Source organism: Rhipicephalus sanguineus, chromosome 3 (assembly GCF_013339695.2).
Source record: "Rhipicephalus sanguineus isolate Rsan-2018 chromosome 3, BIME_Rsan_1.4, whole genome shotgun sequence".
In the NCBI taxonomy this organism is placed as follows: Eukaryota; Metazoa; Arthropoda; class Arachnida; order Ixodida; family Ixodidae; genus Rhipicephalus; species Rhipicephalus sanguineus.
The window spans coordinates 124,165,131-124,189,715 of NC_051178.1; the positions used below are offsets into that span (position 1 = coordinate 124,165,131).

The 24,585-nt window shown below is 41.5% G+C and overlaps 3 protein-coding genes across 9 annotated transcripts in view; 1 reads left to right on the forward strand and 2 right to left on the reverse strand.

Moving 5' to 3' along the window:
* Nucleotides 1–1,351: 1,351 nt before the first annotated feature.
* Nucleotides 1,352–3,077, reverse strand: LOC125757869 (threonine--tRNA ligase 1, cytoplasmic-like). Its single transcript, XM_049414118.1, has 3 exons — nucleotides 3,033–3,077; nucleotides 2,520–2,724; nucleotides 1,352–1,553 (listed from the first exon to the last, which is right to left on the reverse strand). Exons 1-3 carry the CDS (start codon nucleotides 3,075–3,077, stop codon nucleotides 1,411–1,413), a joined length of 393 nt encoding a protein of 130 aa, XP_049270075.1. The 3' UTR covers nucleotides 1,352–1,410.
* Nucleotides 3,078–3,162: 85 nt separating this feature from the next.
* On the reverse strand, nucleotides 3,163–12,073 carry LOC119387068 (threonine--tRNA ligase 1, cytoplasmic-like). Of its 2 annotated transcripts, none has more exons than XM_037654370.2 (11): nucleotides 11,878–12,071; nucleotides 11,584–11,622; nucleotides 10,777–10,958; nucleotides 8,677–8,792; nucleotides 8,247–8,494; nucleotides 6,773–6,916; nucleotides 5,533–5,679; nucleotides 5,337–5,435; nucleotides 4,893–4,988; nucleotides 4,740–4,810; nucleotides 3,163–3,380 (listed from the first exon to the last, which is right to left on the reverse strand). In XM_037654370.2, the coding sequence occupies exons 1-11, from the start codon at nucleotides 11,947–11,949 to the stop codon at nucleotides 3,197–3,199; spliced, it is 1,398 nt and encodes a 465-aa protein (XP_037510298.1). In that variant the 5' UTR covers nucleotides 11,950–12,071; the 3' UTR covers nucleotides 3,163–3,196. The 2 variants fall into 2 exon arrangements, with proteins under 2 accessions (XP_037510298.1, XP_037510299.1); XM_037654371.2 differs by having other exon boundaries at nucleotides 3,196–3,380; nucleotides 12,000–12,073.
* A 227-nt stretch (nucleotides 12,074–12,300) lies between these two features.
* The window catches only part of LOC119387067 (cytosolic carboxypeptidase 1), a 55,262-nt gene continuing 42,977 nt past the window's right edge, over nucleotides 12,301–24,585 (forward strand). For 5 of the 6 annotated variants that reach the window (XM_049413359.1, XM_049413360.1, XM_037654369.2 and 2 more), the window contains exons 1-4: nucleotides 12,301–12,428; nucleotides 13,894–13,955; nucleotides 18,402–18,469; nucleotides 20,019–20,088. In XM_049413359.1, coding sequence (XP_049269316.1) covers nucleotides 12,316–12,428; nucleotides 13,894–13,955; nucleotides 18,402–18,469; nucleotides 20,019–20,088 — 313 coding nt within the window. In that variant the 5' untranslated portion in view covers nucleotides 12,301–12,315. Of the gene's footprint in view, nucleotides 12,429–13,893; nucleotides 13,956–14,729; nucleotides 14,849–18,401; nucleotides 18,470–20,018; nucleotides 20,089–24,585 lie in introns of all 6 variants that reach the window. The other variant, XM_049413363.1, reaches the window with a different exon arrangement.

Consider the following 24,585-nt stretch of genomic DNA (forward strand, 5'->3'; position numbering starts at 1 on the left):
TACATCCAATATTACTGTAAAGAAGGAGCAGTGATGCCTTTCAGCCTAGGTACCTCACATTTCTGACAAAGCTCTTTTGTATGCAGGCCCGGATTGAAGCTGGTCTTCCCGAAGATTACAGGACAGATGAAACAGTTGATATTGATGTCCTTTACAAATTAAAGTAAAACTCATCACTCCATCTTCATTAACAACTGGTATTTATCTGTCTTCTTGTTCTCATTGCAAATGTGACTTTAGGAACCATTTCTAATGACTGCACAAAGGTGATAGTGGGAGAAAGGAAGGAGAAGAAAATTAACCATGGCCAAAAAGTGCACGACCACATACTCAAGCTGAATAGGATACATTGCTTTCTGGACATCCACATGCGTCGTATTCTTTGATGGCTACATTTATGAATGACAGCCATGACATATATATAGCTTATGTGGTCCTGTTAGAAGAGGGCAAGAGAAAAATGAATGCATAGTTGAAAAGAAAGTGTGTTACGTGTATGTTTACTTATTCTTGCTTTCAGGAAAAGCAATACAGGAGATGTGGATGGCAGCTCCATAAGTATATAGTAACCTGCACATAGCAACCTTTTCTGTTGTTCACAATTTCACCACAAGGTTTTAAACATCTTTAAGAGGGCATGACTGTTCTAGCCAAAGGATAGAAAAAAAAAGAAAGCCACTATGCAACAATGAAAAGTATTTTCAAATAGTTCATCACAGCAATCAACTGTTTTGTCCCCTCCAGTAGAAAGCAGCGGCATTAGATCATGCCATCCGCACTGCTGATCATGCCAGCAGCACTGCTGCTCATGTCTACATCTCCAGCATTTCGTGAGCATTTCTACGTGCACTGATGGGGTAAAACAAACCCAGATCTTCAGGGTGTGAACACCTTTAACATTTTATTAAAAACGTCAAGTCATTGTGTGCCTTTACTCAATTCCAATCCGACGGCACAGAATCACCGTACCATGGCGCTCTAGTCTGTGCTTTCCTTGGCCCTTTCGTTTTGAGCCGACCAGAACAACAGAAGTTGCTTTTCCTGCACTGTATTTATTACAGTGCAGTGAAGGGGCTTTATAAAAGCTCTGACCTTATAAGTACAAAGCAGATGCTTTTGCTAAAAGCATGTGGCAGCATGCATAAAGCAATACCTTTATCTGACATAATTTGTTTTCTTGTGGCACCAGTTTAATCTTTCTAACAATATGTGAACTGCACAATAAAAGGATTTAAATGCCGCTTCTTTGTTTCTGCATATGAACAGTGCATGCTGCTCTGAGACTGCTGCTGGTCTGCAATCTTTTAGGTTTATGAATGGCTGTCATAGCTTGAAAAGTCAAGAAGTCTGCAAGCATCTGCTGCCTTGTTCACAGCAAAATACGCATTTAATGCCACTGATAAGAGTTATTTAAAACTTGTCATCGGGGAGAAATTCCCTCTTGAGACGGTTCAGGCGTTCCACGAGGTCGTCCAAGGAGAATTCCCCATGCACCTTGTTATCACGTGTGCGGACATTCACAGTTCCAGATGTCTTCTCTTTTTCACCAACAACTGTGAATATGACAGGCAAGTAACATAAGCTCCAGCAGGTGAAAGCTTTCCAGTTAGCTCGTGTCAACCAAGAGCACAAGGCAAAGGTAGGTACGAAGAAAAAAAAAGGCGGGGTAGGGACAGTCTCTGCAACAGTTTCTACATTAAACTACATCAGAGAAGCATATCTAAAAGTAAATAAAGCATGAATTTGAAGAATTTCAATCCAAATGCAGCTGACTTATGACATCCCACTGTGTGGTTAAAAAAACCCTTGAAGTTTAACTGATACTAATGCAGTAGAGCTCTAATATACTGAAAAGGCCTAGATCAAGTTCTTTCTTGAACCAGTCTGTTAACTTCTGTTCTCACACAATGCAGTGCTACTTATCTCTATACAGTACACAATTCTTATCCCACTATTACCTATGTAACATGTAATCTGAAGAAGTTATTGCAGCTGAAATATGACAACCCATTCTATGGTTTGATGGTTAAAAAAACCTTGCAAGTTTAACTGATACTAATTCAGTAGAGCTCTAATATAATGAAAAGGCCAGGATCAAGTTCTTTATTGAACCATTCTGTTAAGTTTTGTTCTCACACAAAGTAGCACTAGATATCTCTATGTAGTATACAATTCTTATCCCACTGTTATGTAACGTGTGTAATCTGCCGGAGTTATCTAGAACTGAAGTGGCATTAGAATGGTGTTTACCAATCAACTTTTAAACAAGCCAGAATATTTGATTACCTATAAAGTGCCTCAAAACTTTCGTTTTCTGCAGACAAGCGTTTGCTTTAGGTAGAAAAAAAAAATTAAGCTGGAAAGCGAGAAAAAGGCACTTGAAATGTAATTCCTGCTGTTGAGGGTGAAGAAAAAGTTGAATGCGGCGAAAGGAGGCATTTGAGCAATTTTATGTCCCTTTTCTCTCATTCTCAAAACGTGTAAGCACCGAGACCATGAACCGCACAACTAAAGCTTACCTAGGATGAAGTTGTATTGATCAAGTTGGGCATTGCGGATCTTCTTGTTGAGTGTACAGCCAGGATCAAGGTCAGCGTCGCAACGGAAACCAGCCTCGCGCAGCTGGTCTCTGACTTTGAGTGCGTAGTCGTCGTAAGTCGAGCCTACTGGCACCAAGTTGACCTGGCGTGGTGAGAGCCAGAAGTAACAGCAGGGAATAGAAAACTTCGTAAAATCAAGAAATTTGTTGTATGGAGGTTCGTTATAGGCAGGTTTAACTGTACTTAGATGTTTTACCTAGAGCATCATTTCTTGGCAAGTGCATTGGGATTAAATAATCAATTGAATGTTTTCTGAATTTCGCAAATAAAACTGACAGAATTATCGAGGTAGACAGAAGGACGTACTGATGCCCACCTCACTTGATGTTAGTCAAGCTTATGTAAACATGATCCATACTCTCAAATCTGGTTTGTTTCAGGCTCACAAAACAACTGTATACGGGTGTCATTTGACATACAGGACACCTGTACCCGGGAAAGGTACCTAGAATAAGTGGGACAAAGCTTGATGCCCATTCTTATCTGCCCATAACATTTAAACTAGCTTCATTGTTTTCTGCTCATTTCTTATGACAGAACAACAAACAGCATTAACGATAGAGGAGCAGTTTTGACCACCGCATCACATGGTGATGCTAGATGCCGCTGGAACGCACCTGCTGGGGTGCACAGAAGATGTGCGCATCGTCTTGTTGGAAACGCCGCACTCTTATGAGACCTGTCAGGGCCCCTGAAAGTTCGTTGCGATGCAGCACACCAAAGTCGGCCATTCGCAGTGGCAACTCCCGCCACGAACGAGGACGTACATCGAACATAAGGCTAAAAAAAACAGAGATAAAAAATGTTCTAGAATGAAAAGTCACTGTTATGTTTCAATGCATGTGAGAGTGAGACAATGGACAAATTTCTGCAAGCATGAAAATTTTAAGATAATGAACATTACTTATGTGCAGCAGAGGGAACTCTGTTGTATGCTTGTAGTTTAACAATTCAATTTGCACGCATTTTTTTTTCGAAAGGAAAGAGTGAGTTGAGATGTGTTTTACGCTGTGCAGATCGCTTGAAGCATGAGCCAGTGCAAGAGCTTGTAGCACCATTTAAGAATTACAAACTCAGCAGTAACAATGATGGCGTGCGTATGTGGACTGTGCCATATTTATAACCGAAACTTTTAGATGATCCAACTGCGTAAGACGCATAGCGTTATAAGCTACAGGTACGAGTTGCAAACATACATTTCTGACACTATACACGATCAGAGCCCAATACCTGTAGGAAAGCCTTGGATATTTCCTTTAGGCTTGAGCGAATATTCGAGCACTTCGAATATTCGAACGAATAATACAGTATTCGAATTTAAATTGTTGAAAATTTCGCAGTATTCGAAATGAACGAATAGGTGTATGTTAGTGTAACCACCCTGTAAAGATGGTTTCACTGCAGTGAAGGGGTGCTATACCGCGAATACACCTTTCCAGGGAAAATCCTCACTGCCGCGAAGCCCCACTTCAAGATTAAATGAACATATCACCCTCGAATTGGTTCGTCATTTTTTTAGTTTAAAAGCTTGTTATACGGGCTTATATGCTCCAAGTATAATAAGTTTTAAAACGTAACATATTTTACAGGTTATCACTTGCATTCTACCAAAAGCCAAATCCTGCTACTATTCAAAGTTGCTTCCACTTCCATTGAACCAATAAGAATGACATTTGCACACCCCTTGTTACAACAAAAAAAAAACATTGTGCAGGTTGGTTGGCTCATGACAAATATGCTCATTTTTCTTTATAATATGTGATATATACCATTCGAACTCGATTAGAAATTATTCGACCAAAATCACTATTCGCTTCGAACATAAAATTTACTATTTGCACAAGCCTAATTTCCTTCTAAACGTTCACACCCTGACCTACAGTCTTTGATGGACATCAAAAATTATCAGTCATTTTACGACCTCGCAAGAATGCTACGACATCCTGTGCTCTTGACTCCTGCATAACAACATTAGAGCCCGCCCTGTCACGCCATTATTAACATCTGCTAACTAATTGGCCCAATTCTGTAATTTAATAAAAGAAGTTTGCACAGTTCTAATTCTTTCATTAGGATAAACACAGAAGTAAACTTTCCTAAAACTACAATTACATAAAAATGGAAAGGAAGGATTCTTACCAGTGTCCTGGGCAGTTCATTGGTTTCAGGGCGAATTTCTCCTTCTCAACGTCAAAAGAGAACATGTTGTCCTAAACAAAAATATGACACCATAATTAACAAGAGGCATACGAGAAACAAGTGTAACAGGCACCAGCAGTACAACAACATTACCTGATAGTGCTGCCAGTGTCCGGACGTCTGCCAGAGCTTGCTGTTATAGATATTTGGACTGACAACTTCCTGAAATCCTCTCTTTCGGTACTCGGACTGCAAGGCAGAAGTTGAAACGCATTTAACTGTCGAAGCATTCATTGTCCAGTTCCTCATAAGCGGTCATTTAGGCTGGTGCAGTGTGATAAACTGTGGCAATGCTTTTGTAGATAAATTTACATGCACATCAGGGGTGTAGCCAGAAATTTTTTTCGGGGGGGGGGGGGTTCAACAATACTTTATGTATGTTCGTGCGTGCATTTGTATGTGTGCGTTTATATATACGCAAGCAAAACTGAAAAATTTCGGGGGGGGGGGGGGGGTTGAACCCCTCCCAACCCCCCCCCCCCCTGGCTACGCCCCTGATGCACATAGTCAAGATTTACAGGAAGGCACTGGACTTACCTTGATCAGATCAACGAGGGTATTGTAGATGTGTGCTCCATTGGGCAAGAAGAAGCAACTACCAGGGCTTAGCTCATGGAAGAAGAAGAGCTCTTGCTCCTACATAGGAAAACCATGAGCACACAATTAAGACTATCAAGCACACAGAAAAACATCAGTTGTAGACCCAATCGGGCTCTCTGAAATATCCACGAACCCGGCCAATCTTGCGATGGTCCCGCTTGGCAGCCTCCTCCTGGAAACGCTGCCACTCCTTGAGCTGCTTGGTGTCGGGAAACGAAATGCCATACACCCGCTGCAGGCATTCCGCATCTGCCTTGCCCTCCCAGTACGCTGAAGAATTCTGGGAAAGATAAGAGAGCATCTTTTTTCACTACATGCAACCACAATGTCACACTAACGTGGCAGACATCATGGAAATCATAGTGCTTATGACAAGAGAGATCTAACGTTTGAAGAGTCACCAGGGTGTGTGAATGATGTAACAATTTGGCTATGCTTCTAACTAACGTGGCAGATATTATAGAAATCATACTGCGCACGACAAGAGAGATCTAACATTTGAAGTGTCACCAGGGTGTATGAATGATGCAACAATTTGGCTATGCTTGTAAGGAGCCAGTTAGGATGTTACTGGTAGCGTACAGAAAAAAATTTTCTTTGATACATCCACAACATGTAATACTTTTGCTCCAGCTTTACATTTATTGCACACAGTTGAAAATATGAAATATCTGAAAAATACTTTTAATTAAGTCTTATGAATGGCCACTATCTTATTCGAAGATTGGATTGAATACAGTCAATTCACTTCATTAGTTGTTTTATTTACCAATAGATTATTTGCACACCTCTACCTGCGACAGATGAAAACTGAGCAGTTCCATCAAAGTCGCAATTGTTGATAACAAAACAAGTGACAATGCTTGTTTTGATGATTAACAAAGTTTAGTTATTTAAAATTATTGCTTTACAGTATACGTTACATTTGGTGAAATAAAGATGGATCATAAATGAGTTATATATACTAAGCAAAAGCCTTGATACCATGAGACTGACATGAGAAAAATTTGGCAGATTTCGGGGATTAATAAATCAACAGACATGCTCCCCCAATACGCACCATATTTTGCACTGTCATTCTAGCAGTTTCCTTCTTGCATCGAGTCAAGGACACTTTAAAAAAAAGCTATTAACTAGAACTTCAACGTACCATTTCACAGCACATTCTGAACAAAATATCTCGCAGCTGGTGACACCACCTAAATTTATGCAAAGTGGAGTATATACGTACAAAGCACCATTACTCCTGAATGTGTATTACAGGGAAACGTTACTTCACACACACAAACATGCATGTGCACACACAACACAGACAGTTTAGGCTATTTCCAGCAAAATGAATGTAATTGAAAATGACAATTCTGGGCTTTCACCTTTGTGACCTGAAGTGCCTTGACTTTGCCTGTGTGGCGCACATGAGGTCCTCTGCAGAGATCAATCAGGGGGCCACACCTGTACACAGTTGTGGTGGGCGTCTGCACCTTCTCTTTCAGGATGCGCACCTTGAATGGGTTGTACTGCATGCCAACAGAAACAGGTTTATAAAACAGTGCCATACACCCACAACATTTCTGTACTTAACAATTGGTCATGCTTATCAGGGCACTGGAAAAGTAATCACTTGTAAATACAGTAAAAGCTCGTTAATTCGACGCTCGTTAATTTGGAAGATCGGACAATTCGGACATGTTCACTGGTCCCCGCAGTGTACACATTGTTTAATGGCATCAAATGCTTGTTAATTTGTCATATTTGGCCATCACCCTGGTTAATTCAGACGATCCTCGGAGCACGAAATGTCGCAAATGTGCGATGCAAAACAACGAAAACGGCATTCGTGGACAGCCAAAACGGCCACGGGCTTTCAGAAAGGCGTGGTTTTCCCCCACAACTGCGTTGTTGCTCTGTGCTAAGCTATGGGTTCAAAGCACGTTTCAGATTAAGACACGGGGGTCCTCAGCCGTGTTCATGTTGTGAAGTCTCAAATGACGAAAATTGTGGCTTTTGCACTGCTTTTATGCAAAATAATTACTACATTTACATACGTATTCCTCAAGAAAATGAAAGTGCATTGATGGGATCGACATTTATTTATTGTTTTCTCGATACTTTCGATAATTCGGCATTCGCTTAATTCGGACAGTTTTTCCGGTCCCGTGAAATCCGAATTAATGAGCTTTTACTGTATTCTTTGAAGTCATACAAAGGGGAACTTATTAGTGGCAAAAAATTCTTCACTTAAGAATGCTACTAGAACTACTGCTTGGGCAAAACCTTCAAGCAGCCTTTGAACACCTTGAATGACCACAAATGACTATGAAGGCATGCATGAGTAGTCTCCACCTCATTTTCATAAGCACCTTCTCCATGACAAAAGCTAGGCTACAGTAATGATATTTTACATGATCAATTTCCTTACAAGATAGCCTTCAATTAAAGAAAAAAGAGCCTGAACATCAAAAACCATTCATTTTCAGGCTATGGTAGAACATTAGCACCAAATATTACAGATGACTAAAGCCCAAACAAACTTCAAGAAATATCATTATAGAGCAAAAAATGTTTAAGTAATGCTTATAGATAATTTGTCACCAGCCTTATCAAGGGTTGACAAAGAGTTGATAACATTTATGTGCCTAATGATGGGTAACGACACCAAATCAAGCTATGTATAATAAGGTTAAAAAGTGATGAAGGCTATAAACAGAAAGACAACCTTTCATCCCAGAATTGTTTCACTTTGGTAGTCAGCAGTGACTTGCTGGGCAGTCAGTGAAGAAAGAGCATCATGCTATCTAGAGGCACATGCACTGGCATAAGAAGCATGACACTGTGGTGCTGCCTGACCTCAAACATGCGCAGCAGATCCTCCTTGGCCAGCTCCAGCCGCTCGAAGGGCTGACGTTCCTTGACAATGTTGCGCATGAGCGTCTCGATCGAAGGGTGGTCGACGGCCGACACGCCCCCTTCATCCAGGTGCATGTCATAGTAGAAGCCTCCCTCGATGGGCGGTCCATAGCAGAGGCAGCCTCCGTAGAGCCTTTCCAATGCTTCACCGAGAATGTGTGCACTGGAGTGCCAGAACACCTGTTCACCTGCCCAAACATTGGCAGCAAAGAGACAATAGGTGCTTCTGAACATACTCTATATGTCATTCTAAAGCAACGGTCCCACAGAACATTTTTATGTGTACATGTTCTGGCTGCCTACTACTTCATGACGAGTGCATATGCAATCTTATGCAATTGTATTATTTGTAATGTTAAGGTTCACTCACCCTCTTTGTCATCAAACTTTAACAGCTCCAAAGTGCAGTCCTCTTCAAGGGGACGATCTAGATCCCAAAGAACCTTGTTTACCTTCGCAATGACTACATTGTCAGCGAGTCCCTTGCTGCAGTTCAAAAGTCAGAAAGAAAAAATAGTGAATGGCACCTCTTTGTAAAACAAATAATTTGCATACCTCACTAGGATGACACATATGATGGCATACCCTATCAGGATAAGCAAATGATGAAAGACACTGCAAATGATATATCTATAAACATTAATGATCATCCCTTGGCATTTTTTATCAAATCCTATAATGGGTGTAATACATAGCGCTCTGCCCAGTGAGAATATACTGTCCAGTGCTATGCAAAAACAAAACAGAATGCATGAAGGCATCAGTGACTGTTCATGTCTAATGTATATCATCACTAAACATACTCAAAGTAAGTCACAGAAATGCTATGTGATCTTGGTTAAATAATGGCTGACTTTTAAAGAAAAACTGCTATGTAACATGTTTCCCTTATTGCATGTTTGGGTACAGCGCGAGGAACAACGAAGACGGAATAGAACAAAAGGGACACGGACGTGTTCTGTTCCGCCTTCGTCGTTCCTCGTGCTGTACCCAAACATGGTACCGTACCAACTAGCCCAACTTTCAATACTATTGCAATATGTTTCCCTTATTACCCTATAACTGAAATTTCTTTACAGGAGGCTTGTATACAGTGGGTATAGTGCACTTGAATTCAACTACAGCAGTACTAAAATTAACGGTAACACAGAGTGAACATCAACATCTTCAAAAGTAACCCAAATCTTTATATTATCCCAGTTACTCAAAAAATTTCCAAACATGGAATAAGACAAGAAGAAAAGCCACCTGAATTTCAAAATGTGTGGGTACACAGCACGCAACTAGGAGCTATATTTTGGGGGAAATGCACAGGAGGAGATGCATCCACAATTTGGTCTTGTGTGTGTTGTGCCATTGCATTAAAGGGGTACTGACACAAAAATTTTGGCCTTGATTTTTTTTGCAGCAATGTGTTGCTGGAGGCCTGTTAGTCATAACACGGCACATCGTTTGCTGCAGCGCGCGACAGATAATTAATTACAGGCTCCTCATTACCGACCAGTGTCAGTTTCGGTTTCAAAAACGACAAGCCTCCGGGTGCAACTATCACCACCTAGCGGGTGCAGAATTCGATCACGTCAGCACACAGAACTGTGACGCACTTCTGAATGGTTCACGAGCAGCCGCCGAGAAGTAGGCTGCTGGAGCGAATACGCCAAAAAAAAAAAAAAAAAAAAAAAAAAAAAACCCGGAAGCTGTGACGTCACCATACCTTGTTGCAGCATGGTCATGTGAGGGAAGTAGGGGGTCACCGAGGGTCACCTTTGTAGAGTTACTGTATATGCTACCTAAAGCTAGCATATACAGTAACTCTACACCTTTGAGGGTGTCAATCACCCGAGGGTGTCGATCACTCACGCCAACTTCAAAATTCATTTAAAATATCTTCCATGCTATATTTGCTGTTGATATTTTGCAGATGATATACACATGTTCACGGGAATCGATCCCGCAGGCTATCTCAGCCGCAAAATTTTGTGTCAGTACCCCTTTAAGCAAATGCAGTAGCAACGGCCAGTGTGAGGCGATGCATGTGCTCTCATATACCAGATGGAAATCAACATTTGTCTGTGTTTGCCTTTTTCATTGTCCTTTGTCTTGCTTGCATGGTGCTGTTAAACAAAATGAAACCACATCAACTAGCCCGGTCACATAATTTACTGCAAAAAAAAGAGAAAAGGTCGGAGCATCCTCATACAGCTGCGAGTCAGAAACCGTACAGAAGGAAAACGCTTCGAGTTATGACACCACAATGAGAGAAAGTGCTTGGATATTTCACAGACAGTAAGGCAAGACTGATTTTCACGTATTTTTGCGGTGCCAGAGAGATCTTTCTGTTTTTCTCTAACAAATTGATATTTGTAAACAAACTGGTGTGCTTTAACACACAGCAAACAGATAGCCGAGGTGGGGAAGACATCGATAGAAATGGGACACTGCCCTGACATTTAGCTATCTTCCATCCTACCTGATGCCAGCAGCGACCTGGTACGGAGTAGTCTTCCACGACTCCGCCGGCACTTGCTTTCCATCGGGCAGTGTTACTGTGATGGGGACACTGGTCTTAGCTGCTAGCTCTTGTTCATAACGTGCTTTCAGTTCATCCCACAGACGGATGCGTTCCTCAATGAACGCTGGCCATGGCTTCAGCTGTCACAAGGCGAAGTAACACTATAAGCAACAGTATATGGAGAGTGAAGCTTTATCAGAAAGCACTTCATGGCAAACTAACCACGATTTATGTAAACAAGGTTTAGGCAAAAGCCCGCTCCGATCGCTGGTTAAAAGACAACGCTCTCAATTGGGTGTCAATGCCATAAAGACGGAAAAGGCATACGTCAGCCCTTTCGCTGAAAGTACAGCTTTTTTTTTTTTGCACACTATGCGACATCCACAAACATGTCCTACCTGCCATATCCCATGTCCTATCACAGGGCAATTTCGACAGCTATTTCTCGTTTTGCGATTGGCACCTTTGCGCAAGCTAGCAATGCTGAGGCAACGCCTCAAGAAAAAATGAACGTTTGCCTATATAATTTATTTCTTTTTTTTTTACACAGCTTAAATACCAGCTAGACACAAATGCCTGTAGATGAATAACTTTCAGAAGCAATCGTGAAATATATAAAGGTCTGAAAAAAGTGCGCCTCAGCCCCAACAAAGACGTTTCTTCTAAGGGATGCATGTTTTAGTCGGTTTTTTCCTGAAGACCAAATAACCAGGTGCGTATGTCATGGCCGTGATCGCATTGATAGAAGATAACTGAACATTTTACCTCTGTGACTGGAGCCTTCGAATCTGCTTTCGTAGCCACCTGCAAAAACAAGAGCAAAGTAAACGATCAATAGCGTACAAAGAATGCCGGCGCACTTCAATACCGGTACAAGATTGCGTCAACGCAGTAAAGAGTTTCGTGTTGCAACCAAGTAGAACTACTAGGAGGAGCCTTAAAATCTTGTAAGAAAGTCTCCTACGTTCACTCTGTTAAGAACTACTGCGGGCACATTGCCGCTTGAATGAATGAACTACTATTTTAATTAGCCGTGTGACGATAGGGAACATCACAGACCCTGCTTTTCGTACGAACCAAGGCAGGATAACCATAGCGCTTCGCTAGGCGGAAACACAAAGGCAATCGCATTGTCCAACAAAGTGCGAGAGGAATAGAGTCACTGTTTAGTTTGTTCGTGCCTTTTCATGGTCGCCTAAACTCATCGCTTCAACTTGGTCCGACACGTTGGCCGCCATGACGCAAAAGAGAAAACATCGTGCGAAACAGGATCCAAAACTTGCCTGGCGAGACCGCTAGAAGTCGACTCACAGTCGACAAAGAAACCGCGTTAGGTTTCAGTTTCGTTTTCGTGGCGCTTATCTCGGCCGTTGTAGACCTTCGCAGTATTTACCGGCGGTTCTATCCAATTAGATCCGCTGTACCATTCAATATAACGCGTTTCGTACGCTCATTGTGGTCTTACATCGTTTTGACGACCGTAAGAACTAATGTTCTATGTTACTAGCGCTGTCCAGCAGCCTCTGCAGCTGGAAGAGAAGGAAAGGTGCACTTTCGCGGAGGCGGAGGGCGCAGCTAAAAGGGAGCACTGCTCGCGTGCAGGACATCGGGTGAGCCAAACAAAACATCTTCTCCGCGTTATCAGTTGCTTATGGGCGTTTTCTGCTGTTATCTTCACCGCGTTTGCTGAAAAGCAGCGCGCGTATACTTTCTCCTGAGCACCAAACACGCGATTAGACGAGAAGTAGCATCCACAAAGTCTTTGTGTCGTTGCTGTACTGAATGTCCTCATGACAATTCTCTTCGGTACATTGTGAATGCATTACAGTTTTGCGACCGTTTGTGCGTTGATGTTGCCGGAGTGCGTGAATGTCTTGAAGCTTTAGCATCTCGGAGACTTCCGTTTCTCGTAGCGCACTTATTTTCACTAAACGATCGCCGTGAAGGCCATGGCCGTGCAAAAAATGCCGGGGATCAGCTGTTAGCTGGTGTTCCATTTGCAGCGCAAAGAACTGGCTGCAAGCCAAACATTCTCGTACTCCCCGAAAAAAGCAGCAGCCATTTCGCTGACAAGCATCTCTGCAGTGAAATTAGCTCGCGCTGAGATTTACCGCTGTGTTTACAAGCTTGCTAATCAAGTTCGCCCTTCGCACTAAGCTAAAGTACTACACATCCGTGATGCTTATGGTAGACTGTCAATATGCTTTGTTTCTATTTTTTTTTGTTTATAGAACGCGCGCGTGTACACGTAGAGTTATTTCGGTTGCGTTGTCGGGCAGTGTCCGTAGTACGATTGTGACATAATAGATAATGTTGACTGGACCAACTTATCAATTTATAATAAAGCTGGCCAATGTGGAACTTGTGTAGAAGCCTCGAGATAACGTTATTACATGATCGACAAGAGGTTTACCTGCAGAAATAATTAAGCCGCATACAATTCCAGTGTGCCGTAGATGCGCTCATGTGCATATTCAAATTGTTCTCACATCAAGCCTTCAAGGTAGCTAGGCGGCCACTGTGTTAATTTCAACACTCATATCTCAAGTGACTAGTTTATTGCAGTACGGTTTCTTAGTAAATTTTGTAACATTAACATGTGTAGCATATATTATGTTGCAGCTTAAAATTATGTTTGCCAAATGCTGATGAAGGGATTGTAGAACTGAAGGTGAAAACTTGCAAAGAAAACAACAGACACAGAAAAAAGAAGGCGACAGGACAAATGACAAACGATTGTAATTTCAGAGGTGGTCAACAAAACACGACGATGCATTGGCCTTGACGAAGGGTGGCTTATTTTGCGACTGTGCAATATACTGCAGTGAATTTGCTCGTGCTGAATTAAGCTTGCGGCTAGGCATAGATGACTCTGTAAAGCATGTTGACCTCTGTTTAGACTCCTAAAATTTTACGTTATTTGCAAACCACATCTTTTAATCGATATTCAACGAGTTATTTCATGTAACATAGACAGCATACTTTCACCACTGTCATGTTCTGTTATATCTAATTGTAAATTGCACTTTCTTTAAAACACCCTGCATGCAAATTTTATATTTTTTTTCTGTGCAGGACGCTGGCGCAGTCTTGCAAGAAGCAGGCCCAGCCTAGGCCAGCACAATGGCAGCGCCCACGTGAGCTTGAGTGCAGAAACATTTATTGGTCTTGCACGTCTCACTGCATGTGCATGACCCTGCGTACTTTAACATTGTGCCTACATTTCGTGGCTGTCTTTCTCCACAAATTAATTTGCACTTGCAGCACAAGGACTTCCCCTTTTACTACTGAGTGCTTAGTGGCTTGTTTTGTGCACTGAGATATCACTACCATATTTCTTTTCGTTTTCAGTCATGGTATTATTCAAGGAAGGGCATATAGCATCTCCTAATTCTCTGCCTATAATGACATAAATTTTAGCCCTGCAATCTAAAGAAGTAAATTGATCATCTATAGGGACCCCTGAGTTGAAGATGTTTCTGTTGCTTATAAAAAATGGTTTGAAACCTATAAATTTTCCATCTTGAAATGAGAGCTGTGCGCAGATATTTCATTGCACAGTGGTTCATTTGTATCCATAGTTATGTGGAGTTGGCCTGAACTGCTGTTAATGAAGCCGTTGTAGCTGCAGAGACCCCCCCCCCCCCCCGCCACCTTTGCAAATCTCTATAATGTGCAACATCACCTGACAGGCACGGAACGAGACAGTAGTAAATTCCTTGGTTGTTCTAGACACCACCAAGAACTTTTTAATTCCAGTCTTCACTGGATGCGCATATCTGCTAGTATCTTTCCGGACTTCCTCTGGTGTCTGGGTTGCACGAGGACTGTGGCTTTCTCTAGCTCCCAGCGATTTTTCCAATACCAGTGCACAGCAGGAGAGGTTTAGAGAAGAGCTACACTACTTGCAGAGATACGGAGAATCTGTGGAGGTTGCGCCAAGTGTTGCCTGTGCTGGGTGGTCCCCCCGACCCTTGCGGAATGCTGGGGCCGCAGGTTACCTCACTGCTGACTGGTTTACAACACGCTGGTGAGTTTTCTCAAGGCTGATGAGGCCATCGTTTAAACTGAGTGCAAGCAGGAGAAAAAAAAAAATAGATGAGCCTAAAAGTACACTAAGCAGAAAAATAATTTAACCTGTTTTATTTATTTAGCTATTCTTATGCAATACCAAGAGCACTGCTCTTGCCACGAAAAAAAGCCTTGGTTATCCAGAAAATGCTCCAAAAGAAGATGCAGATGGCCATGCCACATTGAAGTCCTTGTACCAACTTGCTGTGATGGTATAGGTTTTGACGCCATCAGCTGCAGCCTACATAATTCTTTAACCATAAAAGTGAATTACATTATGTTCTAAGGGAGCCAGAGAATAGACTTCTCAAGTTCTGCTAAATTTTGTTGGACCAATGGGACCATAATGTGAAAAGACACATTGAAATCTGCGACTTCATGCTGGAAGTCAGGTGCTTGAGCTCCGGCACGAAATTCTAAAAATGAAACTTTGACCTTCACTTTCTCATTTGATAAAGAGCCTATCATTATGAAATTAATGACAATAGGGTTCTAAAAAAGTGATGAAGCAGTCTATACTGATTTATTGTTTCACTGTAGCGTCCCTTTAAGGGAATGCACTATAGTGCTGCTGCATTACAAGTGTTGAACAAATCTTCATCGCAAGAACTTTGCCTTCGAGTCCAGAGTTACACCATTATCACACACACGCGGTGGATCAATGTGAAAAATGCAGATGCGCGTTTTCATATAGACCTGTCTACATTTGCACTATTACTGGTTGTTCATGTATCGCTGCACTTGACATGGTATTCTCCAATCAAGCCCTGTGAGATAAGAAAATTCTACTTCAAAAAAAAAAAAAAAAGAAACTGAAAAAGAAATTTGATGTAAAATGTGATCGTTCCAAACTTACTACTGCCATATTTTCTTTTGACTATGACTGCTGTGGTAATACCAACAGCTGTGATATGTGAAGTCAGCGTGCAGTGAGACGCATTGTGCATCTTTCTTTGCAAAATAAACAAACAGCAAAAAAAAAGATAGTTTTGAAAAAATTTGTATTATGATATTTTAGTCACAATTGAACAGATTGATAACATCAACAAAGGAAGAAATCTACCTGTCTCGTTCACTCAGCATTTCATGCAGGTTGAAATGCAAACTTTGCTTGTATGTCACTCTAGTAGCTATAAATAGAAGAAAAAAAATTTTTCAGATGGAAAAAATTTTCTGTCAGGAAAAATAAGAGGCAACCTCCTTGTGTATGCGTTCAGACATTCCCTGCACTCGGCGTCTCGATGCTATTTTCTTCAAGTAGGATGCCCTGCCAAGCAGTTTCTTACTTTTTATGTTGCTCAGTTTCATTGACCCTCACAAAAGCTTGTGACGCACAGTGTCACTTTGTGGAGTCTCTTCATTGAACAAAATGTGCAATAGCAGCTGGGGCAGCCTCTGCTGGCTTATTCTTTTCTCGTCCGGAAGTGCGGGGGAGGCATTCAATGAATGGTTCTGGTGTTCATTGAATTGTTTTTCTTCTTCTAGAAGTCTCTCCTTTTTTTGTTTCTCATAGACTGCACACATGGCAACTTGCACAGTTGTTTTGTCCCGTGCTCTTTACTGTTTCAGAATCACTGCACGGCCTTCATTCTGTTGATTCTGCAGAAAGGAAGGGGAGCAGTGCCAAAAATAGCGCAACTAAGGGTTGCTCTCTCTCTTCTTTTTTTTAAATCTTTGTTTCTGACCCACTGCAACGGCCCTTCAGTGTCAGTGCCAAATGTTGCTGCCGTCATAGCATGGTCCTTAATCTAAATGAGAGTTGTTTCGTAACGAGGCAGGGCTCCAAAGTGGGGTGATTGCTTAAGGAGAAAAAAAAAATAAACTGTTTCCCACGTTTGCACTGCTGTCAAGACCTTGGATCTCAGTTTATGTTTGGACGTCAGGCTCATCCTCTTCGGAGACACCGTTTGCGATGGACGCTGGTAGGACGCTTTCTCAGTGTGCTGCTCTCGATTTGCATCCCTCTGTTCAACCTAACACCTCCTTCAACCTCCTTAAGCTTTGCACTTGAGCTGCAACATCAAGCTTTGTGCAGCGTTTCGAATTGTGTACGCATGTTTGTAGTCATCTGTGTGCTGGTTGTGAATGGAGAAAAACCGCGCGTCTGAAAGTAGTGCGTGTGTGCTGATTTTGTATAGATGTCATAGTAGCTGCTAATTTTTTATGTAAACATTTAAGGTTGTAATGTTTGCATTGTGTAGCGATACTAATGTTTCTTTTTTTTACAATGTTTGTGCCTCGTGATAGACTGCATGTGGAAGAAAAATAACAGCACTGGTAGAGTTATTTTCGTTGGCCTCTTGCTATTTAACATTATATAGACTTGTAAAAGCACAACCAGGATATTGGAGATGACTGTACATGAATTTCTCGTCCAGCTACAGTGAAGACTGCTTAATGTTCAGACAGTAACAATGTATCTCATCATTCAAGAGTGTAGGATCTGTTAAAATATTGGTTGAATTTGACATAAATACTAAAATGTACATTGGTTTGACATGTTTGCAATGCATCATTTGATAAAGCAGTTAGCATAGCTTTCTGCTGTTTACAGTTTAATTAAATAATCAACTTTCTGTAATCAGTACATATTGTGCAACCCAATGGTATTTGTATACAGAGTTCTGTAATTTTTTGTGAAAAGGAATTTAATATCATTGTAGAACTAGATTACGATTTCTGTGTATGCTCATCTATCTGTTGTTGCAAACAGCATACCTACAATTGTCACTGCCTTAAATTTTGAAGCTTGTTTGGTATTCGTTGATGTTAACCATCTGTCATAATAACAAGACTTGCCATGTTCAATTGATTGTTGCCATTTCAGCAAGCGTGGTTTTTAACTTGTGACAGATCTTTGACCGGTGTTGAATACTTGATGTCACTGTTAAATAACCTCCATAAGTTATGCATAATGCTGGAGGAAAGAACATAATTGCAAGCTTATGTTCCTTAAGTATGTATTAAGTATGTACACTCAAACTTCGTTATAGCGAACACGGATATAACGAAGTAAGTGAAGAATAGTCTTGTCATAGCTACAATGTTACAAATAAACGTTTATAACGAATTTTCGGATATAACGAAGTTATTTTCGTGGCAGATGCAACTTTGTTATAATGAGGTTTGAGTGTATTTAAACTATTTATTATTTTTACCCCTCACATAAAAATCCTCATGAGAATCAATGGGGATATCCTAAACTTTTCAGTTATTGCCAAATAAGGAATCTGTGATTGCGCACTATGGAATCAAAGCACATGGGAAAATTAACCTGTAGCAGTGCTTGATCTGCACTGACCTGAGCCTGTATTGGCTGAAGCATGCTCAAAAATGCGTATTTGTCAGGGGTTCTTATTTATTTTTTGCAAACAAATAGATGCTAGTGCTCTCTTCCTCATTTCCTTTTTCTTTTAAATTTTAATATGGTCGTTTTTCTTGAACAGCTTGGATAAACTCACTCTTGATATGTGTGCAAAGGTGTGATGTATTTGTGCTGTTTCTGTCTGCAGAGAAAAGGAAGCAGCTGACGCCAGCGCAGATTGATGAGTGCATCCCGATGCTCCTTGCACTATTGGAAGTATGTTCTTGGCGCAATATTAAGCGTGCATTGGTGCGGCTGCACACAAGAGCTGTCGTAGTACTATAGAAGCCACAAAGCTAGCTAAATATTTCCACAGCCTAAGCACGTAGTTGGGAACTATCGCAGATACAATCTTCAGCCTAAGACAGATGCGCACTCAGCGTCAAAAGTTTATAGACACAAGAAAAACCTGAATATTCCCACTGTTTCGGCAGTAGCCTTAAATTAAAATTCTAGCCTGTTCAAAAATGCACTAAAATGTACTGAGCAGTTAGACAAAATACAGTCATAAATTGCTAGGAAATTAAAACTTGTTGTCCAACCTAGTGGTCTCTAAACTTTTGACGCCGACCATACAGTCAGCTGATCTGCATGGAACTTATAAAGCAAAAAAAAAGGAAAAAAAAGAAGAAAAAGGCCCCTCAGAAATTTAGGAAGGATTCATGGTTCGAATGCTAAGGTGCTGAAAATGTGGGCACATTAAGAAGAAAAAGGTGTGCATTCTTTCTATGTCTCCCATCTGTATCTCAGTGTCTGCTCTTTAAAATTATGAACTGCATGGAACTAACGAAACATTACTATGGGACCAACTCTTATTCAAATGGTGCATGTAAAACACATAAATTCTCCAATTAAACAAGTGCTGTATTGATTTGAATGAAATTTAGTACATTTAAGAGATAACAAGGGAGACAATACAATTTGCTCAAAAACTGTTTGTACACCCTTGTGTTAAGCTTACTTATGCATGAACATATGTCTTAGCCATCATGTGATTCTGTATTCTGGAAACCGTAGCACATCATTTAAGTGTGTCATTGGGAACTCTGTTTACACGAGGGATGCAATGTGTGCTTGCTGGTAATACATCTTCAGTGGGTTTCCTTGTAGTGCAGATAAAAGACGGGACAAATTTAGGCAACACATGGACACACAGCTCGCTGCTGTGCATCCATGTGTGCCTCATTTGTCCTCACTTTTCTTTTGCGCTACAAGGAAACCTACTGAAGCTCTGTTTACAGCCCTGTTACTACAGGCCACGAATTGCTTGTGACATAAAAATTGCCTGAAATCTGTGTTTCTTTCTTCTTAAATTGCTTATGATAATTATAAACAGAAATCTGCCATAACCAGAGCTCGAAGACATGTGCGATTAGGTTCAAAGCACACAATTAAAGAGGAAAATTGAGATATTAATGGTAGTCCTTAGAATATTTGGTGTGGCAGTGACTACTGGTCAACTTCTTTGGATATCAATATAAGTGCACTGCGTATGAGGTAGCTTGACAGTGCACTTATAGCCATCGTATTGAAGTCCCAGTGTCGGGTGTGTAGAGGTACGAGATTCCATAGACAACATAATACTAGGATGGAAAGGTCGCTATCACTGCCTCAGAGAACTGTGTACATAGGGAACAAAAAGGTAATAAAAACATCTTGTGGGCTGGTTTCCTTGATTGTTTAACGTGGTGCAGTTGTAGATTAGTGACTAGACATGTTTTTGCGTACCTTAGTTCCTGTCTTAGGTTTATTCCTCTATTTTCAGCAACCTAAAAATTCTTCCGTAGTTCGAGATGTGGTCATGGCCTTAAAAGAAATAGTGAGTGAACAGAAAGGTAAGCGCACTTTTGGGGCTGGTCGTGATTGTCTGTGTGGCATGATTCTTATAAATTTGCTGTTGCTGAGATGTGATGTGAGAGCTAGCTTATATATAGTTGCTCATTGGCAAAACTTGTTTTGCTGCAGGGCATGCTTGTTTCAAACAGCGATGACTCACTTGCTCACGAAAACAGAGAGAAATAGCGACATTATTTAAGTCATTGGCTTAGGTTTCACACCATTCAGCTCATTTTTTGCTGCTTAAGTATTCTGGAAGTGTTCCAGGCTTTTTTATGTGGTGTGATAATTACAATACTTTTTCGAGCCTATAAACTTAGAAAGAAAGGTTTTATAAGCACTTTTGCACTCATTAAACATTTTTCTACACCACATATGTAATTAATGTATAAATCAATATATTTATAACACTTAGAAGTCAGAAGTCACAATTTGCAAATTTATATGCGAAAGCATCTGTAGAAAATTTTGTACTGGTCACTTGGCAATGTTTGTTTTGTTTGGGCCAGTTGTACATGCAACCCTTACATTAAGTCAAATAACTGAACAAAGTTACCCTTGACTAGGGAAGAATATAAATTTACCAATACGCATAACAAATTTCAGGTATACAGTATGTACTATACAATATATATAGGGTAAGGCGGGGCAAAACGCGACAAAAATTTGAAAGTAGTGAATATCTTGTTTTATTTCACTCGTTACCATAAAATGTCAACACAAGAACTTTCTTTTGGGTACAAGGTATGTGCTACATAAATATGGCCATGCTGTGACGGTTCAAAATTAGAGCTGTGCGAATAGCAAAATTTTGGGTGCGAAGCAAATTCGAATATTGAAGTGTGAGTGCGAATCGAATCGAATATTTTTCGAATATTTCTCGAATATTTCTAGAATGTTTCTCGAATACTTCGAAGCGAAATTGCAGAAAAAAACGTTCGAGAGGATTCCTAAGCATATTCTTGTGAGATAGCAACATGAAAGTGTTTCTTTTCATTAGATTGATGAAGCACTGGCGGGGTGGTGTTTCGTAGTTGTCTTATCAAGAATGAGGCAATGTAGAGGCTGAATCCTAATTATGTGCATGATTTGGTGCAACCAGAGTGTTGCCGACAACACTTTAGACGTGATAGGCAAAGATGCCATTTCCTCAGCCTCTCCTCCTCTGATGCCCAACTGATGTGGCGGACAAGGGTCTGCTCCCTTGAAGTCCGAAGTTCCAAATCTGCCTCGTAGACGTCGATATGTAAGAACATCCGAAATTTTGGATGCTAAAAAGTTTCGGCTTCCAATTTTTCGGACTTCATGCCCAAATTTCAGGTCCAAAACAGCATTAATTGAGCCCCCACCCCTGTCAGATCTTTCATCTCCGTTTTGGACCAGCGTTTTCTTGAGTTAATACATTTGCGACCGTAGCAGATTTTGAAAGGCAGCTTTGCCGCAGTACCGGGGTGTGATGAGGTGAAGCATATTGAAAATCTAGGGACCACTTCCACTCGGGCATTGTCTCTTGGCAAAGTTCAACCGTAACGGAGCTTGAAAGGCAGCGTTGCCGCAATACCGGGGTGTGATGAGGTGAAGCATATTGAAACTTTAGGGACCACTTTCAATCGGACGTTGACTGTCTCTTGGCAAAGTTCGACCGTAACGGAGCTTGAAAGGCAGCTTTGCCGCAATACCGGAGTGTGATGAGGTGAAGCATAATGAAAACCTAGGGATCACTTTCAATCAGACGTTGACTCTCTTGGCCAGTGGCGTAAATCCAGCAAAACAACAGGGGGGGTCCCGGACTTTGCATGGCAGCCATCTTGATTATTAGAAATGTGCATTCATTTTACACAAAAGTGAAAACTTTACAATAAAACAAAAAGAAAACGCAAATATTCATATATCGCGTTATTGCAATGCTCTTTAAGATCTGCACTGCGCGACGAATGAGTCTCATACAACGTTCTGAACTAGTTTCTACAACACAGTTCCAAACAGCCGATGAGTATTCGATGAATCTACACACTGGATATGAAACAAACGTTAAAGGAACACTGGGACACCAAAATTGAAACATCGAGTTGTTTGTATTGTTTGATTGTCTGTAAGCGTGCAAGGGTACTTCTGGCCGTTTATGACTGGCGGACGTTAGCTTTCAGTTATCTTAATTTGATTTTGAAGCAAGCGTGAATGCTCATCTGAGTTGACAGCACCTCGCGACATCTTCACTAGTATGGCGAAACATCCCAGGTGAAAATGTGTAACTGGGAATCCAACTGGTTTCAACTGGTTCCACTTCAACTGGTTTAAGGAACACATTTCCAGTTGGTAACTGGGACCAGTTGGGAATTCATTCCCAGTTGACGACTGGGGACCAGTTGGGAATGCATTCCCAGTTGGCGACTGGTACCAATTGGGAATGCATTCCCAGTTGGAAATGCTTTCCCAGTTGAGAACAGGTCCCATTCCCCGTTGGTGCCCAAATGGGCATGCGTGTACTCCAGCTAGCTCAAACAATCTTCAACGTGCAAATAATGTTCATTCTGAGCACATCAAAACGCTCCAAAGGAACACTTGACACTCCATGTTAGGTGAACTAACACACAGCAATTCCAAGGAAAGTATAGGGGGTGTTATTTGTAGTAATTAGAATATAAATGTGAAGAAAGTAAAGTGGACGAAAAGATAACCTTGCCGCCGGCAGGAGACCGAACCTGCTACCTTCGAATAACGCGTCCGTTGCTCTACCACTTCGTTACGGCGGCGTGGGATTGAAACTTCAGGAAACTTAGGAGTGTTAGGATTATTGGTCAGCTGCCTGCTCGTATATAGATCACGTGCTACGTGACGCCAAGAAGGCAGAAAAAAAGAGTGTTCCACACTCGACCCCACACGATTCCCCCTCGCCTCGTTCTCCTCCGAAAGAGCATATGACAAAGAAAGTTAGAGGTGACCGAAGTACTTTCATGTCCCTTTAATCAGGTGCATACACAAAATATTTTACAGATATCAAGAAGTCGTTGCGCAGCTTATGTTTGCATAACAAAAATTAGAGCCCGGTATACACATAAAGCCTTTTTTTTTGCTTTCTCACCGCGGAGCGTTGATTGAAGGAGCCAGGGGGCGACGCCCTTGGACGGTTCGTTCTGTGTTACATCACTTCCTGCTTGATGTCCGAATAACACGAAGAGGGCATCATGCCATCATGCGATGTTTTGTGTCATTAATATACGGGAGATTGAAGTATGCGCTTTTTAATATTTTTTCTTCGCAAATACGCAACACTGAGCCTTCACATTGCGAGGGTGCATAGTTTCTGAAGCCCAAAACCCCCCGTACGCGTTTGAACGCATCAGCTCGTGGCGTGTGGACTCGGCGCCGCGCCCTTTCCCTATGGAGTGAGAGGACGCGCGGCTAGATGTAGCTGCGCGACCTCTCTTTCCATAGCAGTCGAGAAGGTGTTGAGGAGGAGAGGAGCTGAATAACGAAGGAAAGAGAGAAACGAGCGAGGCCTTTTTTGTATCATCAAACACGTGTAACTCAGATATTACAGCAGCGTTTCGAACATTAATCGCACGGCTACGTGTTCGTTGATTGTAAACACTTCTGTTCATGAATAAACAGACTGTGCGAAAGTTAGCCACCAGCCTGGATATCGTGCGTGGGGAAACTCGCCTGCTGACATATTGCAGGAAAGCTGGGAGGTTGAACATTACAAAGTTTCGAGGTTTCTTCGCGTGATTCAAGAACCGCGCTAGGAAAGCCATGTAGATGGTGCGTAGAAGAGTTTTCGGGTAAGGTCCCGTTTCGGGTAGCTCGTCACTGGGACTCAATGCCTTGATAACATGTCACTGCTGTGCGTGCGCTTCTATACTACAAGGCGATGACGATTCATGCTAAAATGACTGGGCGTGCAAGCACGGAAACAAGAGAGAAGTCAAGACACCACAAACTCCGCTTGCGGCTCACTAGTTCGTCTCTCTGTTATTATTCTAAGGTAATGAGAGTTGGCCGAAGCGTCTAAATCACTCTTCTAAATGGCATTAATTCCTTCGGTTGCGTGATCCTGGAACCGGTGGATGAAACCACCAAACATTCCTTGCTTTTTAGCGAATTGTATGAATGAGGGTAGTCCTAATAATAGCTCCATTGAAGCTAGTTGCAACGTAGCTCACGAAACCATTGATTTAAAAGTTATCTAGCAGATTTCTGTTAGTTGTTTAACGTAACGTGGTAGTTATCCACCTGTCTAATGACTGCAAGCCATTTTCGGCTTTCAGGCGGCCTTCAAGTAACTGTCACTTCCCCCTTTTTAATCAGAATAAAAATCCTTGTATGTTGCACTAAGGGTACCCGAAAAACAAAATATAATCAATGATCAATTACATAAAAGGCCTCACCTCTTCAGTGTTTTTGGTGACATCATCAGTGTTTTGGTGACATTCTCTCCCGAATAAGGTCGCTTGGAGTTCGGCAGAAAAGAACGAGCCCAGCGAACTTCTGCCGCT

What these genes read in the sequence shown, in the direction of transcription:
- LOC125757869 (XM_049414118.1), bottom strand. Translation starts at nt 3,077, where the DNA reads ATGGGCATCAAGCTTTGTCCCACTTATTCTAGGTACCTTTCCCGG. An exon ending in ATTCTAGGTACCTTTCCCGG is followed by an intron (nt 2,725 to 3,032) that starts GTACAGGTGTCC and finishes GATTTTACGAAG; the next exon opens with TTTTCTATTCCCTGCTGTTA. An exon ending in TCAATACAACTTCATCCTAG is followed by an intron (nt 1,554 to 2,519) that starts GTAAGCTTTAGT and finishes TCATATTCACAG; the next exon opens with TTGTTGGTGAAAAAGAGAAG.
- LOC119387068 (XM_037654370.2), bottom strand. Translation starts at nt 11,949, where the DNA reads ATGCGATTGCCTTTGTGTTTCCGCCTAGCGAAGCGCTATGGTTATCCT. An exon ending in ACCATCGCAAGATTGGCCGG is followed by an intron (nt 5,436 to 5,532) that starts GTTCGTGGATAT and finishes TTTCCTATGTAG; the next exon opens with GAGCAAGAGCTCTTCTTCTT. An exon ending in ATGAACTGCCCAGGACACTG is followed by an intron (nt 3,381 to 4,739) that starts GTAAGAATCCTT and finishes TGTTTTTTTTAG; the next exon opens with CCTTATGTTCGATGTACGTC.